The sequence below is a fragment of the Oenanthe melanoleuca genome, chromosome 8 (assembly GCF_029582105.1).
Source record: "Oenanthe melanoleuca isolate GR-GAL-2019-014 chromosome 8, OMel1.0, whole genome shotgun sequence".
Lineage (NCBI taxonomy): Eukaryota > Metazoa > Chordata > Aves > Passeriformes > Muscicapidae > Oenanthe > Oenanthe melanoleuca.
Genome location: NC_079342.1, coordinates 18198281 through 18218158, shown reverse-complemented (window position 1 = coordinate 18218158; position 19878 = coordinate 18198281). Strand labels below are relative to the sequence as shown.

The window sequence follows — 19878 nt, the reverse complement described above, 5'->3', positions numbered from 1 at the left end:
AAAATTCCAAGCTGCAGTCCTCTTCTTCAGCCGTCTCTCATGGGATGGGATGTATGATCCTGTCCTCTGAGCTCTCACTTGGTGGACCAGAACAAATTGACAGAATTTAGTGTGTTTTCTCTATTAATGCCTTCAAATGTTTACTTTTTCTCACAGTTATACTGTAAGTTTTGAGTTATGCTGGATTGTGCTTACACTGTTGGCTATCTAAGCTCTGGGATGTAGAGCTGAATTTGGATTGTTCCTTTTAGGGAGATTATGCACAGGAAGAACAACAGATATAGAATGACCATAGATTTACCCTGTCAAGACCCAATATGGAGCAGCTGACTTGACAAGTGCTGGTAAATTGCTTCCTCTTGTGTGGCACAAAACAGGTGGAGAAATCTTGTTATTTGAATAGAAAATTCCATGACGCTCATAAAGGGAAGGTTGCTGGTTTGTTTTATGAGAATAGAGTGCCACAGTGGCAGAAAAGGGCCCTGTGAAATTTCCTTATGTGGTTTGAATTTTTTTATTCCATTTCCCTCTGAGATAACTTAATTTTATAATTGCTGTCTGTTGAAGGAGAAGGGAGGAGGTGAATGAATGACACCAACTTAGACTGTGTAAAATAAAGGGAGCTCTTTTCCCAGTGCTTCTCTGAGCCCTTTGTGAAAACAGGTTCCCTTTCTGCTAGACAGCCACAAATAGTTTTGTCCACAGTTGCTTCCCACATAAAAATATTGAGATCCTTTCAAAAAAGTGGGCAAAATTTCTCGTCCTGCCTCTAAGATTATCAGAAGGGCAGTTGAAACAATGATCATGTTAGCTGTGTTTATTTGCCTGTGTGATTAGAAGGCATAGCCAGGATTAGTGCAAAGGAGCACTTCACTAATTTTGCAGTGTCCCTAGTAAAACTCCTCTCAGTCAGAATCAAATGAGTGTCTAAATCTAGCTGAAAGTTGTCTGGCTGAATCTTTTCTTATTCCAAGGGGAACCTGTAATTCAGTATCGAAAGCTTCAGCAGTTTGGACATAACAGCAAAATTTTAGGAAAATACTGAACAGAGCTGACTGATTATCCCTCTTCCTACTGGTCCCAAGAAAGACCAGTGAAATGAAACACTAATGCTTGTGAGAGTTTTCCTGTGGGAGCTGATGTGTACTTCTGAAAGAGAAAGAGGATTAAAACAGGGGAGGAGAGGAGTTACCCTGCAGGAGATTGTCAACAGATGTTCCATTGTAGTTCAAAGAGAGCTAGAAAAAGGCTTCTGCTGCAGGGATATTTTAATTCTGGGCAGTTCATCACAGGGAGACCTGTTTTATGACTGGGAGGATACCTCTGGTAACTTATTTAGTTCTTTATTTGAACTGCGGGTGGGGTATCTGGTCTACCTGTAAACAGAGAGGGAGCTGAGCAGTAGGAACAAACACGTACTTGTTTTCTTGAAGCTGTGACCACTGTCAGTCTGATCAAGATCAAACTGGTTTTGTGGTTCAGGGGGTTATTTGACTGATGGGTCATTGAACAGAAAAAATATTACAGAGGAACTGAGGCTAACCATTGTTAAACTGCTGGAGCATATGAAGCAGACCTGTGTTGAGTATGTCTTTCAAGCACACTTATTGGACAGGAAGTGGGAACAAGCACAAGGAAGGTTGTGCAGGCTGTCAAGCAGATGAATAAATCAATCCCTCTGTATTAAAAATGCACAAGATTACCAAGCTATCTATGGTTCCTTCATGTAATAGTTAATGATTTCTTATAAAATCTTTCCAATGTTGCAGAATTAACTATAGTGGGGGATCTAGTTCACAAGCTCTCTATCACCAGGCACAATGAGAAGGTCCTCATCTGGGAGGTTCTAAGTGCTTTATTTTCTGACATTGTTTTGAAGTTGTGCTCTGGATGAAGGATGACTTTTTTCAGATCTGTGAGGAAACATGACCCCTGTAGTATTAAAGTGAGGAAAAGTGGAGAAGTTTGAAGCCTGTTGATGTGCTACAAAGTTCTGGGAGATTTAAACAAACCAAACCACAGTTTTGGGAAACTGCTGCGAGACTTTTAATATTTGCAGTCATGGTCTTTATAACTTCAGTATGTATCAGTAGGAGTGAAAATTTGGCTGTTTTATGGACAGTAAGTGCATGACTTCTGTTTTCTTTGTGGGGGATGGAAAGGACTATTGGAAATAAGATTCCTGTCTCACTTCTGCTATGCAATGAAGCAGAGGTAGCAAGTACATGAACATCATGGGCAGAGGCTCAGGAGGTACACTTAGAAAAGCCATCCCCTTTTGTGACAAATCCACATTTATACTGATTTGATGTAGTTACAGAAAATTAAGTATAAATAGTGCTGAGGCGTGCAGCCTCCTGTTTCCTTCACAGGTGTCTGGGAAATGACAGTAGGCATTTCTGTTCTCCCCTGGGTATAAGAACACTGGCTAGTAAAATCTTCCAGGTTCTGCATCATTTCACAGCCTTCATTACTGAAAATTTACTGCTCTGCCTCCCTGGCTTGAGGCTTCTGTACTCCTGTTCCCTGGATCGGTGGAATACCCTTCTCATTCTACTTTAAGTGGTAGCAAGCACATGAGACTATTATCCATGGGAAATCCTTATGGGATGATTGGTCTTACAAGACCCACACACTGCCTTGTCCGCTCCAGTGCTCCTTGTGGCAGTTTCTCTATCTCTGTAGCCTTATTTACAGACTAGCAGTGTTACATGATGGTCAAATACAGCATCTAAAGCTAAAATAGACACTGAGACATGAAAGACAACTGAGTGGGCAGAAAAATGGCATGAAGCCATTGGTAGCCCTGCCCATGGCACAGCATGTCCAGGACTGTCACTTTTCATCTTCTCAGATCCCCTCCCCTTCAAAACATGAGGCTGGAGAGAAGTGAAGGGCAGAAGAGGCAGATGGGTCTCAAATTCTGGTTTCCTTTTTTACCTGTGTTTCTTTCCTTTTTATTTAACTTTAAACCCAAGTGATCCACCTGATTCTTGGTCCCTTGATAATTAGTAATCATGCCTTAGCCTAAGAGGCATTAAAACTAAACCCCATCAGAGGCAACAGCTATGTTCAAGGAGAAATGCAGAAGTTTGTGACAGTTGGTTTCTGGTTCTGTCAGTTCTCTTTTCTGCACAGGAAAGGTGAAGCCTCCATAACAGGCCCATGGTCCATCTCCAAACCTGGCCACCTCAGAGGTTGAGTCATCTGGCTGGAAGGTCAGAACTTGGCTGGGCAAAGGCACAAAGCTTGGTGTGTCCCAGGGGTGGCTGCCTGCACAAGCCTGTCCTGCTGCTGTCTCTCCAGCTAACACAGCCCTGCTCTGAGCTACCTCTCCAATGCAGTTTGTTCTGCAGAGAATGAATCAGCTCTGAGTGGGTTTGGTGGTAAAAATGCAGAACAGAGAACACTCCAATATAAACCACCAGAATAATGCTGACATTAGACCTGAGACAACTGGCTTAGTTGTGGCATGTTTGCCCTGTTTTGTATAGTTGTGTGTTGGGACAGGACTGAAATCTCTGCAGGGTTTAGAGTTCACCCTCATGTCTTCAGATTACTCAGCAAACACTTTGCTAGGCTACAAAGTCTTTGTTTGCTCTCCCCTTGCTCTAGACTTTCCAAGAATTTGCTTTTCTAGATTTGTTGTGGGAACTCTTTAGAAAACAGCATAAGCCAAATTACCAAGTAGTTTCACTCATCACATACTGCTTTTGCAATAGAAAATCTTTAATACAAGCAATCTGTGTCATGAGATGACTGATTTTGCCAAAGTATTTTAACAGCTAGGAGACTCTTAGCTCAGGAGAGACTCTTACCAGGTCTGTAGCAGAGGCTGAGATATTGAACACTTACCTGCCTGCAGGTCTGAGCTCTGAAGGGAAGAGTTCAAAACAGCTATAAAGCTAAACAAAAATAAATACATGCCTTTCAATTTGCTTTGTCTGCAGTACTATAGAATAGGACAGATGATGCTACTTAGGTTTGGATTAGGCTGGCTTTCAGGATCTTTCTGTAAATAAGGTTTGGGGCTACAGGTGACATCATGAGGATATCTTCAGAGGTAAAGGAAGGGAGTCTAAAGGTGTAGATTAGATTATTTGGTCTAGTGTGGTTCTCTAAGACAGATTTAATCTGATTTAACTGTACACAAATTAATCTCAGTCGACCCACACCAGGAATGACCCTGACAAGAAGGAACACAGGGAGGGGGTGGTGTCCTTCTGAACTGTCAGAGCTATGGTTCATAGCTGTCTGGCATTTTCTACTTATCAGCCCCGTGAGTCTTTGTGCCCCAAACTGCTGCTGTTTATCAATCACAGGATTCATTGTGATCTATAAAAGTTTTTCAGTTAGATGTTTCAAATGAAAATATAATGACTGAGACACTTTTGGCATTTGTAACTTTATTGCAGAAAAAAAAATCCACTATCAACATATTTTACAAACAAAGTTGCACTTTGGTGTTGGGCGAGTTTTCTTCCTCACCCCTTTCCCCTGGACAGCGATGCATGGGAAACCAGAACAACCAGCCCCTGCCCTTCTGATTGTGTGCAGACACTTCCCAGATATGCCAGTCTGCACCAGTTCCAGCCAGGATGGGGTTCTATTTTCCACCACTAACTTGCCAACTTTGTGCCGAAAACCAGTAGCACCCTGCCCTCCGGCAGGGGAAACAAGTCTGTAGCTAGGGAGATCGCTCTGTGCAGACAATGCTTGATACAAAAGCTTTGGAGTTGTGACAATTGCTCTTTAGTTCTCATGCAATCATAGGAGAGAACCAACCCTCTTCTCTATTTTACTGGGCATCAATACACAGATGGAAGGCCAAAGCCAACAGCTGAAGCACAACTGCACTGCAACCATTTGTCAGCCACTCTGGAAGCAGCAACACAGGAAGGAGGAACTGCTGCCTTACCCAGTTCATTTATTTGACCCAGACTGGTTCTGCTCCACCTTTGGGCTTTCCAGATAACTTGAGCTCAGCTGATGGGGAAATTCCCCTTTCCCTGCTACGACAACCAATAACAGCACTGGCGAACAAAGGTACTCTTGCAGGTGAGGGCTGGTATCTGTCCTTTTGGGGTTCAATGATGTTGCTACTAAGAGGAGAGGAGAAACTGAGGCTTGTAAGAGCAATGTGGCAGATAAACTCTAGCCCTTGCTGTATCCTGAGGGAACAACTGGCTTAGTCAAAAATCAAATACTCTAGAGAAGGCATGGGTTTCCATTTACCTGCAGTTAAATGTGAGTTAGAAAACAGGAGCAGGTGTAATTACATGAAGACTGTCATGTTACGCACACTCTGGTCTTTCTGAGGCAAGGGCACCAAAAGATCCTCTGATTCACACTCAGAGGCTCTGATATACGAGTTTCCTTGAGAGGCCTCAAGAGCCTCTCAAGATGCAGTGTACAGCAGTGATATTTTGAGGCAAAAGTGCAGAATCTAATCAGCATAACACCAAGAAAGGGAAAGGGAGGAAGGCACCTACATCCAGGATCTGTCTTCTTGACATCATCTGGCTCAAAAGACAAACATCAAAAAGTAGAGGAGCTTTGACCTTGCATAGCACAGCAGGGAGAGCAAAGTATCAGTTTTGTACAACTTCCAGCAACCAGATGCTAGAAGCAAAATGAGAGGTACCTGAGGAAAGGCTTGTGTTAGCCCAGGCAAGGAAATGGACTAAAGCAGTTACTGAGCCTGGGAAAGGAATTTACACATATGCCAAAAGCATCAAGTGTAGGAGACACGGTTTCCTAATTTTGGTGAGACCAAATTAGCGTGTCTAATTGGCAATAGACTGAGTCCTATCAAGCTTGGTTAAGCTAACATTATGTTCATTTTCCTCCCAGCAACTTCAAAGCAACATCAAGTAGCAGGGGCACTTCTCCAGTGGCCACAAAACTGTTTTCCCTGGTTAAAGAGAAAAGGTATGCATCTAGGAAGGAAGTAGAGTAGTCTTTTATCCTCCTGGTAGGTGTTTCAGGATGGGTAATGCCAATCCTGGGACTAAAGCTGAAACAGGAACAAAAAAAGTGCAAGAAAACCCCCAAAACAAACAACCTTAAAATACAGAACAAGAGGGAAGCCAAGAGAACTGATTTCCACATCCTTGGTTTCCTCAGAAAACAGCAGTCTCCTTTGGTGGCACTATGCTGACACCACCACAGTTAAGAGTCCTAATCTGGATCACTTGCCCACCTCCTTTGAAGGCAGCAGCCACCAAGATGAACAGAAGAAATCCATGGAGAACACCATGGCAAAGGTTATCTTGGCTAATTGGTTGCCACACTAAAAGGAGACACATCTTCAGGGCATTGTTTTGAGGAGAGCCTGGAGAAAAGGGTCAGACTTGGGCTCTGATTTGCAGCATAGGAACTTCAATACTGAACTGTTAAAACATCTAAAACCAAAAACCATCTGAAGAGGATCTTTCAGTTGTGTGCAAATCACAGCCCCTCATTCCTCAGCAGATCATCTGGGACCAAGTCCTCAAGGCTTTTCCTCTGGGCAGTGGATAGCTTGGTTGCCTAGTAGCTGTAGAGGGAGAGAGGGGTGTCCTCCATCATGTCATCCTAGAAGCAGAGAAGAGGGTGCTTTAATGAGATGTCTGCACGATGGCATCGTGGTCCCAGCCTGGGAGACTGCTGTGCAGGCAGCACAGCTTTCTCAGCCACACCACCACATTGTGGCCATCTGCCCAGCCATCCACCTAAATGCTGTCACTGTGCAGTTCCTGGATCTTTGAACTGTCGGTCTCCCTCCTGCTGCAGTATTTGGAGAGAAGAGGTGTGTGCAGGGAGTGCCTGCCTGCTGAAGGGATGTGGAAAACTGGCTGTTGAAAACTCCACTCAGCTTGAAACAGCATCAGCTTGCTTGCCAGCTGCAGTACTCCTCTATCCCAGAAAGTTTAGGGAGTTATTTGCAGCTTCCCCAGAGCTAGTCCAGCCTCTGGAACCCTCATATATTTTTATATTCCCAAAGAGTAAAACAAAGACACACAAACAGACAACCTCCCTGGAACAGAGCAAAAAATCTGCTTTGTCATAGTTACAAAGCAAATGTATCAGAAAACAGGAGGAGAGGTTAGGAAAGTGTCATTTCAGGACAAGCCTGGATGGAGCTCTCCTTCCTCTCTCTAACCTCTCAGCATTCCCCTGCAGAGTGAGGGGAAGGCAGAGAGCTTCTTTAGCCTTGAGACTTGCTGTCTTGATTCAAACCTTGGATGGAAGGAGAGGGACCTAAGGAGGAACAGGAGTGTGTGATCAGCATTGGTGCTGCTGCAAATACCCAAAGCATTGCTAATGTAGTAGAAGAACTGCAAAGCAGTCAGTGGCAAGCCAGCCCACATCAGGCCGGGCTGAAGGCACGACTCACCATGGGCAGGTCCTGCAGGCGCCGGAATTCCATGCGGTTGTTGTGCTGGCGGTATCGCAAGAAGCCCACCAGGCCCAGGATGCCCACCATGACAATGAAGACGGAGATCACAGTGATCACCAAGGGATCAGCCCTCGTTTTGCCAGCCAAACTGGGTAGCTCTGCAAAGAGACCAAGGGAATGAGGCCAATGGAGAGCCTTCAAGGGCTGAAGCAGCAAAGCTTTGTCTTTTCTGGTTCTACTCAGTACAACCAAGAGGCAATTTGAGATAGCTCCAGCCCCTTGCCATGTTTTGTGAGAACAGATACAAAACAATTACAGAATCTATTAGGCTGGAAAAGACCTCTGCAATTATCAGTTCAACCTATAACCTAACACCATCTTGTCAACTAGACCAGGCATTGAGTGCAACGTGCAGTCTTTCCTTATACACCTCCAGGGATGGTGACCCTACCACCTCCCTGGGCAGCCCATTAAAAGCAGTGCATTTACCTGAATTGTCATCATCACCAACATCCACCACAGAAGCCTTCTCGTGCCTGGGCTCCAATGACTGTGCCACTGTGGGTGTGCTGGTGGGGATGGCAGCTGTGCTGGCAGCCGTGGAGCTGGTCACAAGGCGTGTCTCTGTCACAAAACTGGAGGCAGCAGCAAAGGACGTGCTCCGTACAGTGGAGATGGAAGCAGAGGAAGGTCTGGTCTCCACAGTGCTCTCCTCTGTGGCACCCACAGGGCTCGTTCCTGGCTTGGTTTCAGACCTTGCTGCTGTGGACCCCAGGGTCTGCCCATCAAAAAGCCCTGACTGAGAGCTGTTAGTTGTTGCTGCAAAATAGAAACAAGTTATTTCAAAGGATCCAGTGCAAGCACATTGTTCTGTGGGACTGGACAAGATGGAAGCAAGACTGTAAGGACTGCTGGGACTATAGGAATAGCAGCTTATTGTCCATCCTTTGGAAAACAAGCAGAACCTTTAGCGCAGCCACAGCTGAGCCACAGTGTAACCCACAGTGCTCAGAAAGTCCTCTCAGTTTTCATATGTGGCAATCTGCAATGTCAGCCAACCTCAGCTGGGCCCACAAAGCCTGTCCTTGGGGACAAGCATACAAGCTTAAACAACTCTACACACAGCTGGGGATCACCCCAGAGCAAGACACTGGGAAAGGCCACTCATCCCTCCTTACAGGGAGCACAAAGGAGGCTGCCTAGGGACTGGAGCAGCATCCCCTGAGGCTGTGTCAGTGTGGCTGCCTAGGGACTGGAGCAGCATCCCCTGAGGCTGTGTCAGTGTGTCACAGAACAGCAGGACACGAGCCAGGGAAAACAATGCAGTTGTGCATGAACACAATGCAAATCAGTGATCAGTCAGTATCTGCCTTGCATTAGGGCTGTGTGATAGCTTGGCAGGCCTCAAGGCAGGCAAAACTGGGATTGCAGATCCCATAGCCAGTCCCCATGCTGCCCAGAGGGGTCTGAAGGTAAGATAGGGTTTCCCATGGTTGCCCAGGGATGGATGAGCTGTCACTTGTGCTTGCCCACCTCCATGTTTTGTGTTATGGGAGGGTGTGCTTCTCCAGGCAGGCTCTCATTGAGCCCCCAGCCCTGATGCCAGAAAGGCACAGCTGGGCAGTGCTGCTAAGGCATGTTGTTTCAGATTAGATATATGAAGGATGTCCCTGCATACAATCAGTGTCCTCATTAGAAAGCAGCCAGAACAACTAATACCAAAATTAATGAGGTTTGCAAAGAAGATGCTGAACTAACATCTCTGCAAATAAGTTGCACTGAACTGGCTCTGCTTAGTGTCTCATTCCCTTATTCTCCCTCTCTCCAGTTACCAGGAGAGTACTCAGACGTTTCCAGGTTGTGCATCCTTGAGGCAGGACTTTGTGCACAGGCAGTAAAGGCAAAACCTCACCTGGCGCAGTGTTCAGAGGAGGTGTGGGGGTTGCACTGCTGGCATCATCCGCTTCTTCAGTTGTGCTGAAAGGCTCTGTGGCTTCATGGCTGGACTGGTTTTCTTCCAGAGTGCTGTTAGTCAAGGTAGGGGAGGTGATTCCAGTGCTGCTGTTGGCTGAGAAGCTCATGTTGTCATGCTCAGGATGTGTGACTGTGATGTCCCCAGGACTGGCAGTGGTAGAAGCCTGCAGTTTCTCTGCCTCGGAGCCTGCCGTGGGGGTGGTAGGGATGAAGGCATCATTCACCTCTGTAGTGTGGGCTCCAGTGGCACTGAGTGTTGCAGCAGTCAAGTTTTTCTCCAGGCTTGTCTGAGGAAAGGCAGCAGTGACTGGACTGAAGCCAGAGGCTTCCCTTGGCTGATTGGAGGTTAGCGCTGAGCTAGGAAAAGGTAGTGGTGACACCAAGGCCTCTCCTGTCTCCTGAGCCTCTCCTATGGAAACAGAGAAGTTTGAGATCCCACAGTGAGAGGAGAAACAGAGGGGAAAGACAGAAAGGGAATTTCTTTATCCCTTAATTCCAATTCCAGCACAGGTTCACACTTGGGAAATGGATTCAAACAGCTCCACTGTCCTGGTTTTTGAGGCAGGGACCTGTTCTAGGGGACTTTTCCTTTATCCTCCTCTTCCTCAAGTCCTGTGCTGTTGTTCTCCAGGGTCAGCACCACCAATCCTTCTATCCTCAAGCAACATTTAAACTTTTTTAGAGGATTTGGGTTTGTTAACCTGAGACCTGATTCTGTAAGAAATTTAGATAATTCTTCTTTGGTTCATTGAGAAAGAGTCAAAAGTGGTGCTGAAAAAACACAAATGAGAAAAATGTGGAAGAAGACTCTAGATCCCCAGGCCAAATAAAGTGGAGAAAAGTGATATTTAAAAACACTGTGGATGGCAAAGGTAAAGCATATGTTGTGAGTCACCTTAGTAGTAGTGTGGGATTCTGCTGGAGGGAAAGGTGAAATGGGTAGCAAGGGTACTACAGCTAACAGGGCCGGGATGTGCTTTGGGAGCCACCTTCGTGAGCTATTTATGAACACATCACCACTGTGAAGTACAACTGTTGTCATAGAAATGGGGAGCTACTCAGCCTCCCACTACAGCAAAAAAATGGGCAGCTTCCCTGAAGGGAACCTGCAGCAAGCAAGGATCCCCCCAGATCCACAGCTGCTAGACAGTGTGACAGCATACGGGAGGAGGAAAACCACAAAGCTCTTACACTGCCTGTTCATAAACACAGACCCTGTGAGGATTTTTTCAGGGTATAAACAGGAAGAAAACAGAGAAATGTAGCCACATCAGGATGGACTCTTCAATTTAAAAACATCTCATAGTCAATATTTTGACAATTTCTGTGAAAGCTACTATCCACACAACAGAGGACTGACAAGCTCATTACAGAAAAAAAAAATAAAGGTACTGAAGCAAATCCATCATCATGCCCCTTCTCTCCACAGTGAAGAAGCATCCAAAGCAGATGCTATCAGCAAGAGACATTCCTCCACCAGCAATGCAGTCCATTCTTATACTGTTTGGGGAAATTTCAGCAGTTTTTAAAAGCTCTTCAGAACAGATAGAGTTATCAGAGCTCTTCTCCAGCTACAGCACTTAACAGGCCCTAAAAAAAGACACAATACATTGCTCTCTCAAGACCTTTGCAGTAGCCTGACCAGCTGGAGAATTCAAAACCCTGGAGCAGCCTGATGGAGCTGTGCTTCCCCAGCCTGGGGCCCCAGTCCCAGAAGAGCTCCCGCAGGGATGCACAACCCTGCTCAGCACATTCAGAGAACAAGCTCTCACAGGGAACCCCAGCTGGGGCAACTTAAACATGAAGACCAAAGGCCTGAGTGATGCTCCCTTTGGCCTGCAAATAAAGCGAGCTGCTCTGCCATGGAGCTCAGGCATAGGATACACCAATAGAGCCTGGAAGGAAAAGAGCTGAGTGCTGGGTTTCCTGGGACCAGGCACCAAAAGGCACAGGTTTTCTTGTGACAATTTCCAGCCATAAACACAGCACTGCTATTCAGCACGGGGTGGGATCCCACCAGCTCCGGATGCTTGCTCAGTAAACACCTGCTCCTACACAGCCAAAGACATTGAGCCGTGCTGTCACCGTGGGGTAAACAGGAAAGGTGGTGGCCAGGTGCCTGGCCAGTGACAAGCCTGGCTATGTGCTGCTCTGAATAGCTGGCCTGTGCCCGGGACAGCCTCTCATGGGGTGGCAAGTTATGACTTGAGTCATGCAGAGGAAAGGTTTATGGAGGGATGTCTGGCACAAAGGCTTGAGCAACTCTGAAACCATCATGCTGGTTTCTGACTAGAAAAGTGATTTGCAAGATGGGTGCTACACACCAGGACATCTCCCCACATGCCAGGGACTGGCATCCCTGCCACGAGGTGCTGGGGGACAGGAGGGCTTGTGGGGATCAGCAGCTCCCCCCACCCTGCTGTATGCACAGCTTCCTGATGTCTGCAAGAGGGAGAGCTAGTGTGACTGGCATTTCCCGAAGCTCTTCTCTCCAAGAAGCCACTCAGCTTCCTCCCACAAAATTATCTGGTGTCCATCACTGCAAAATAAAATGGTTCTCGGGTGGATGGGCTGCTCTGCTCTGGCTCTGGTGTAACACAGCGCTGCGGTGTGTAAAACTTGGTTTGTAGAGAATTGCAGGAGAGATTTTAAATTGGCAGGTGAGGAACAAGGGACTGGCTTTGAGTATGGCAAGTGTTGATGGCACCTCAATTAGCAAGTCATGCAGCCCAGCACATCACTGCACACCCAGCTCAGGAAACAAAAGAGAGCCTGAAAAAAAAGGAGAGCCTAATCCAGACTAACACAAAGATTCAAGACATTAAGAGATGATGGTGGGAAGACAGAAAAGGCAAGAGCCTGAAAATGGCCAAGGAAACAAAGGACTGAGTAAATCCTGATCACCCGGGGACAGGCAGACAAAAGACTCCCATCACCCATCTGTCAGCTCCTAAGGGCTAAGGGCACATCCAAAGCCAGCACACAGTCACCAAGCAAAGCACCTGGGGAAATCCCCCAGAGGTGCAACTTGTTCCTTGTGAGCTGACGAGGTACAAGCGTTGAGATTTACTTCAGTTTTAGTTTAAAATAAAAACACTCCTCCAAAGGGCCTTGCTGCAATGCCACAGCTTGCTTTGCCAGTTTTATCATCCATCCAGAAGGGCAACCCATGGCCACACAAACGAAACCTGGGGCAAACCCTGTGGTACAGAGGGGAGAGCAGAGCACTGCTGCAGTTGCCTGTGCTGGGGAGACCCAGCAAAGCCCGCACGGGCTGGGATCCTCGAGGGTCCAGCTCCTGGTGTGCTCTGGAACTTGGTATCCAATAAGTTGGAAAATACCCAGCGCCAGCGCAGTTGTTGCTGCCCCAGTCACTGGGTGCTGATGGTTTTAGCTGTTTATCGGTTATCTAGAGAGACGCAGGTCAGAGCTCGCACCTCTGGAGTCTTCCTGGAGAAGCTCTGCTTCCTGCACCACATGCCAGGAAAGCCAAGGCCGTACTGCCTAAGGCATCGCCCTCACCAGCTCCAGGAGACAAGAGGGAACCAAGTCCTTCTTGTTTCAGATGCAAACGAAAAAAGTTAGTGTGAATGCTTTTTTGTGATTCTCCAAGACCTGATAGTTGCAGTGCCCCAGGACAGCTGGTAAAGGTGCACTCACCCTTGGATCCATAACAAAGCAGCTATGACTGTCCCAGGATCGGTAAGCAAGACCTCTGACCATAAGAATATCTCTGTTTCCCAGACAGGGGACCAAGGGTAAGCTTGCTTTGGTTACACTGAAGTGCCTGCTGAAGCAGAGCTGGTCCCCTGGCTGTGCTAACCCTCCAGGCTCAGCCTGGTGCGTGGTGAGAACGAGATCCTAGACCACATCAAGGCAGGGATGGTGGATTCAGAGCAGCAGCTCCCATCAGACTGTGCTGACTGCAGTGACCTCTGTCTGGGAAACAAGAGGGGCAAAGGAAGACAGTGGTCCCAGGGGAGGAGGGATGCAGCCAACCGAGAAGCAGCCCCTTCCTTGGACAAGGGTGGGAAACACTCCCAGCTCCTTGAGGGAAGGGCGGGCTCTGAACATCAGCCCACAGCTTCGACCCCTCTCCAGCACTGTCTGACAACACTGAGGGACCTCCATGTATCAACCCAAGCTCCCACCAGCTCCAGAACAGACACGGTAAAATTATGCTGTAACAGAGAGGAGTGAAGGAAGCCAGCTCTGCAGGAAACGGGCCCATTCCTGCCTTGTGCTCCCTGCCAAGATTCAGGGCTGGTGCCAAGCAAGGGGCTAAGGAAGGTTTGCAAAAACAGCACAGTCATTGCTGTGCCAGGGTAGTCACACAGAGTGGGGACCATGGTCTCCATCCTCTGCCACAGCAGCTACCATCTATTTGCTTCTCAGAATAAAACAGTGACATAGAGGAGGGCCTCACCTGGACAATCTCAACAAGCTGTTGCCACAACCCTCCTGCTTCTCTCAGCAGCATCCTCTGCACCCTCCTTCCTGTCTGACAGAAACAGCAGCCTGAGCTCCCCAAAAGTCAACACTAGCCCAGCTCCAATCCATAGACTTGAACACTTTTTAAAATCCTTCTTAGCATGAGATGAAGGTGAGGAAGTCCATGGCAGACTGGCTCCTGGGGACGAGGGAGAGCAGGACAGCAGCATGCAGACTGCAGCCACCACTGAAAAGGTGTACAGAGTCCCAGGTGAGAGCTAAGCACAAAGATGAGAATGATTCACCCAGAATTTCAGAAAAAGTGCCCATTGGAGCAGAAGTCCCTGGTGTGGATGTATCCTCCTGCTCAGGCTGTCACTGTCTGAGGATAGCACCTCACTTAAATCAACTTCCTACAGAATGCATGTCAAACCACTGCTCTGATTCATTGAATAGGCACCCAAACCCTCCTACAATGCTATTTTGGTGTACTAAATGAATTCAATTTCCATTTAAGTGTAACAACTCCACTCGTAAACAACCTAGTAAAATGGAAAAATACAATATTTAAAAAGTAACAGCATAAATTTTGTATGCTGTATGTAAACCTGTATGTATCAAAGCAGTTATATCTTATCGCTTAGCAAACTACTTCATTAAGTGTAGAAATTATCTTTTGTTGCCAGTTATTACATTTTATGGTTACCAACCAATGGTAATTAGACAATCTCTTCAAGGGAAAAAAGCTTGAGTATAAATGCAAATAAAACCATATACTGGGATTTAAAACCAAGGCTCTCCATTTCATTTAAAAGCAGAACTGGAATAGGTCCTGATTAGATACTAGCTGAGTCTGATCTCTTTTCCTGGAATAAAAAACAAAAAAACAAACAAGCGGCAGAAGAGATTTCTGGAGCCCTTCAGGAAGGTGCCAGATGCACCCAGGGATGCTATAGAGCAAACACCCTCATTGTGATGAAGCCAGCTCAGAGACAGGATCCGGTACAAGGGGCAACTGCTTTGTAAACTCGGCTCCCTTGGATACCTTGCTCAGTTGGATACCTTGCAGGACCTCGATGGAGCCACAGGCTCCAGTGCTCTCCTTGCCAGGGCTGATGCCCGGACTGTCCCCATCCCCATCCTGGCTGAGAGGCTGAACAGACTGCAAGGAGCCCAGGTGGGTGGTATAGGCATGGATCTGACCTTGTAGCCTGCTTGGGGACTGCAGTGAAGCTCTTCGTGGCAGCAGTTTAATTCATTGCACCCCTCATGGCCTCTGCAAGCTGCTCTGCAGGCATCAAAACTGGGGGTGCTGAGCACCCAGTTCAGCCCTGGAGAGCTGCCAGACACACTGCAAAGCAAGGGCTGAGGTAAGGGACAGGAATAGAAACCAGGTCTCCTGACTGAGAAGGCAGGTGGCCACGAGCAGAGCACGAGACGGGGGCAGATTAGATACGGGGTGCTGAGCGATATGGTGTGGCACTGGGGAGACAGAAAGCCCAGCACCCAACCTGCCCAGGCAGGCAGGAAGATGCCTCCTCAGGGCATCTATGGATAATGGGCCACAGGCTTGAACCACGAGGAAACAAAAAGGGGAGACAGTGCTACCACCTCGACAGATGGCACTGCACTGGGCACCAGGAATACCAGCCAACGGTGACATGGCAGAGCAGGGCAGAGCAAGAGTTGCAGGAACAGGGATGAGCAGTCCTGGCAACAGCACCATAAATACCAAGCACAGGTAGTTCAGACTAGGAAAACCCATAAAACAGCACAGACCTGCCCAGAGCACACAATAGTGGGGCAGCAACAGCCCAATCACTACAGCACCCCAGGGTGTCACACTTTGCCTGGCCCTGCCATGTGAGACCCTCCTCACCCAGCCAGGTGAGAGAAATGCAAAAAATTCTTTCTTAGAGGTTTGCAGGAAGATTTACCACTGATTCCCCATTTAGAGGTGAAGGGGCTTATCCTAAATTTCTGTGGCAGGGAAAATGGAGAGCAGGCTGCCTTGCTCAGCTACCACTGTCAGAGCAGCCAGTTATTTTCCACAGATCATATACAGCCATGGAGCACCTTGCTTGGCAGGAAGGTGCCTGGGAAACTCTCATGCTGTCTAGTTTTGTTCCTCAGGAGGGGACTGAGCTGTGGTGAAGACTCCTTTGCGCAGAAGCTGCTGGGCACACCCATGGCATGCATGGCCTGGGAAGCCTGCCCTTCTCTGGGGTTGTGTAACCCCAGTAATACAGCAACAGCAGGGAGCTCTGGCATCAGACAGTCTGGCCCTGCTTACCTCAGGAGTCACAGCTGCAGTGGAGGAAGCATTCACATCATTAGGAGAAATTAATAAGCCAGTTGCCTTAATAGCAGCCCAATGTCAGCAGGGAGTCTACTCTCCAGAGCAGTGTGGCATGAACTGGGGGAAATTTGGACATCAGGAAGCCTGCCCAGTCCTGAGTCCCCAGCAGGTCCGTCCAGCTCTGTAACTGCTGGTTCCATGGGCTGTGAGGCTTGGAGGATGCATCCTGCCCTGCCCTGGGCAGCCCTACAGGGCTCAGGATATGACCCCAGACATCAGTGGTGCTAAGCCCTATGAAAAATACCCCAGAAAGCATTGTGGGGATGATCACAGACATATGGAAAACCCTGCAACAAAAACTGTGTCTGCCCACCCAGAGGGTCATGATGGAAAGGAAGGATGGACAGGGGCTTTTGTGCTTTAGATTGTCCCTGCTCCCCTTTGTCTGGAGGGATGGGGCCAAGGGAGCTGAAGGAGGTGAGTGCTTTGCCCCTGCCCAACAGGTCAAGCCTTCTTGGAAGGGCAGCAGGGAGACAAGGCCCACCCTGCCCCTGGAGCTGAGGAAAAAGCATGTGTACAAATGGCATCAAAGAGAGATGGCATGACATGAAAGGTTGGGCTAGGAGTGCAGCTGAAGGAAACACCCAGAGGAGAGCACCTAGCTGTGCCTCAGTTCTGGGTGCAGCAGAGCTGTCCTGTCAGGGTGGGGCCAGGTCCATCCACTTGTCCTTGCCCTGGGCAAACAAAGGGAAAAAAAGTCACAGAAAATCAGCAGTGGGACCCTGAAGCAGACACACTGCCCGCCTGTGTGCATGGCCCCAGCGGTGCCGACAGACAGAGCTTTATGTGCTCCTGCTGCTCCCAGCCCTGCGCTGCTCTCAGTGCTTGCAAGGCAGCTCTGCACGGGAGGGAGAGGCAGAAAAATACCCAGACCAAAATTACTCGGGGTTTTATTTGTGAGGCTGATGGTACTGGAGGAAGTGGATTTCCGCAGGCAGTGAAGAAAGGCTGCATTGAGAGGCCAGGGTGGGCAGAGCACAGGAGCCACAGCAGCAAAGGGAATTTGTGCTGGGAGCAGTGCACAGAGCAGCTCATGGAGCTAGGACAAGCCCAGTTTTGGACAAATTTGTCTAGGGACTGCTGACTTCAGGGCCAGCCTCTGGGTGAACTGCTCCTTTCCCCCACTACTGTCCTGCTGAAATTTTCTGGTGACCCATTATTGGTTGTGTTTGCTATGGGGCATTTTATTATTGGTGGCATCTCTTCCATCTATTTTCTGTTTTCACAAAACATCTGCTTTTCCAATCACAGTTGGGATTAGGTAGCAAGTTCAAAAGCTATGATGGCAAGAGCCAGGTCAGCTGCATAGGTACCATTTCCTGAGACTGTGAAGAATCTTGGATTGGGACACTAAGCAACAAAGATCCCAGAAAAAAAACTCAGTGCAATCTTAATTTCTGGTGCATTCTGGCAGTTTGAGTCTTGGATTTTGCAGCAAGAAGGTTCATATGAGCCAGCTGGGGCAAGGGGCTCCTAGGGTTTCCCAGTCTGCCCAGAGGGTGAAACACGGGGCCAGAATATAGCCCCCGGCAGCTCAGAGCTCCTCCTCCTTCCAGCGGTGGAAATCTTGAGTCCTTCCTTTGCCAGTGGCTCGTCACCTCCCCATCACAGCACAGCCACTCTCGTGTGGGGAGAGCAGCTTTGCCCACATAAAGTGCGCTGGTTTGGGACTGCTCCCAGTGCTCAGCCTCACCACATCCGGCACCCAAAACCTCATCCTGAGTGCTACTCTCACTGCTGGGGCTCAGCCCCACAGGCATCTATTCTTGGGTTTTCCCAAGAAAATTAGTTTCTAATTAGTTATTAGAAACTGATTTTCTGTGTGTCACCCTCTGGTCTCTATTGTTGCCGTCACGGTGCTGGGAGGTGACCAGGGTCTGCCAAGGGGTTTTTTCAACCACAAAGAAGAAACGCATTTTGCTTCCTGCGCTCCGGGCGAGTCCCTAAATGCCACAGAGCCTTTGTCACTGCCAGGGTCACGGGGAAGGTGACAGTCCCCCGACTCGGGGCACACTCCAGCCACGCGGCAAAGCTCGGCGGTGTCGGTGGACGGGGCTGTCAGCGCCACGCTGCAGACCGCGTCTGCCCACGTGGGGATGTGTTCATCGCAGAGCAGAGCCGAAATACGGCCTGGGACAGTCTGCCTGGGGCCGGGGTCTGGCTGCGGCTCCGTCCCGATTAGCTCCATCCGTCCTGCCCCTCTCCCCGCAGTCACAGGGCCCTCCCTCGTCCCGCCGTTCTGCGGGAAGCGGCGGAGTTCGGGCTTTGTCCGGGGCTCCCTCGGGGGGAAGCTCAGCAGCGGCTCGTAGGCACCCACGAGCAGCCGGGCGGGAGGAAGGAGGCTCGCAGGGCTGGATGCCGGAGGGCGAGCGCCTCCAGGATCGTTGCTCCCCTCCCCGCACATCCCCTCGGGATCCCGCCGGGCGGGAGGTGAGCGCGGGTGGCTCCGCCGGCGGGAGCAGCGCTGCCGGCAGCTGCCTTGTATGGGCAAGGCCGGGACCGGCGGCCGCGCTGCTGCCCGGAGCGCGGGGCTCACCCGGGACCCCCCCGAGCATCCTTGGGCCACCTCACCTGCGCGTCCGCCGGGGCGACGGCGCCCGGCGCCGCGGGCATTTCGCCCGAGTTCGGGGGGCCGGCCCGGGGCGCTGCTCCCCGGAGGGGGAGCCCTTGGAGGGGCTCTCCAGACCCTTCTCCCGCAGCCCCACCAGCGGGCGGGGGAGTCCGTGTCCCGGAGCTGCCCCGACGGCTGTCCCGGCGCTGCGCCCCACGCCGAGGCGAGAGCGGCGGGATCCCTCGGTCATCCCCCCCCGCCCCGGCACCCCTCGGCGGCCGCCCCGGTACCTGGCAGGGCGCAGAGCAGGCAGCAGGCGGCGGCGAGGTGGAGCAGGGCGCGCCGCGTCCCCTCCATGCTGGGCCGATCCGCGCTGGCTCCGCGGCGGCACCGGGGCGGCGCCGGGGCGGGCCGGCGGCCGGGGCGGGGCGGGCGGCACGTGGTCCGGCCCCGGCCCCGGAGGAGCGGGGAGGGGGCAGCTGCCGGCCCCCACACTGCCGGCCCGGTACCCCACATCTCCGTGTCGGACAGAGCACTCTCGGTCCAGTCTCGATTCGATCCGCGGCACCCCCGGTTCGGTTCGCACCGCCCCCAACATCACCAGCTGGTCCCCGGCTCTGTGGGTTTGGCAGGACACCATTGATACAGTCCGACACCGGCCTCGGCACCCTCAGAGCGGTCACTCCTGGTTCGGACAGGACACTCCCAGTCCCATCTTTCTCTGTTCTGGGAACTCTTAGCACCACCTCATCACCTCACAGACATATTCAAGTGATCCCCGACCAGGATCTCACCACCTCCTAATCTGCTCTTGTCACCCCCAGCTGGGCCTGACACCCCCACTTCTACCCCATGCAGGGATGGGAACAGCAGATGAGCCTCTGGGGCATCAGATGAGCAGATGGGGCATCATCTTGGGGCCTCTGAACAGTTTCAGGGTACCTGGCTCTGTGGGCACAGCCAGGTGCAGAGGTCTTGGCCAGGGTTCAGGGTTCTTGGTTCAATGTGCCATGGCTGGTTTCTCAGGGCATCCTGCAGCCCCTGGGACACGGCCTGGCTTCACATCCCTTCCAGCCTCCTGGGGCTGGCCTGCATCTTCTTGGCACTGTGCAGGCTGAGCCATCCTTCAGGAAGTCTGACTGCTCTCTTCTGGCCAGCATTTCTGAAGAAGAGGGCCCCATG

At 50.0% G+C, this 19878-nt stretch overlaps 1 protein-coding gene across 2 annotated transcripts; it reads right to left on the bottom strand.

Annotated features, from left to right (window-relative positions):
- Positions 1-4386: 4386 nt before the first annotated feature.
- Positions 4387-19103, bottom strand: LOC130255959 (uncharacterized). Of its 2 annotated transcripts, none has more exons than XM_056497069.1 (5): positions 18987-19103; positions 9294-9764; positions 7871-8200; positions 7379-7539; positions 4387-6576 (listed from the first exon to the last, which is right to left on the bottom strand). In XM_056497069.1, the coding sequence occupies exons 1-5, from the start codon at positions 19051-19053 to the stop codon at positions 6532-6534; spliced, it is 1074 nt and encodes a 357-aa protein (XP_056353044.1). In that variant the 5' UTR covers positions 19054-19103; the 3' UTR covers positions 4387-6531. The 2 variants fall into 2 exon arrangements, with proteins under 2 accessions (XP_056353044.1, XP_056353045.1); XM_056497070.1 differs by having other exon boundaries at positions 4387-7242; positions 18987-19089.
- Positions 19104-19878: the final 775 nt, after the last annotated feature.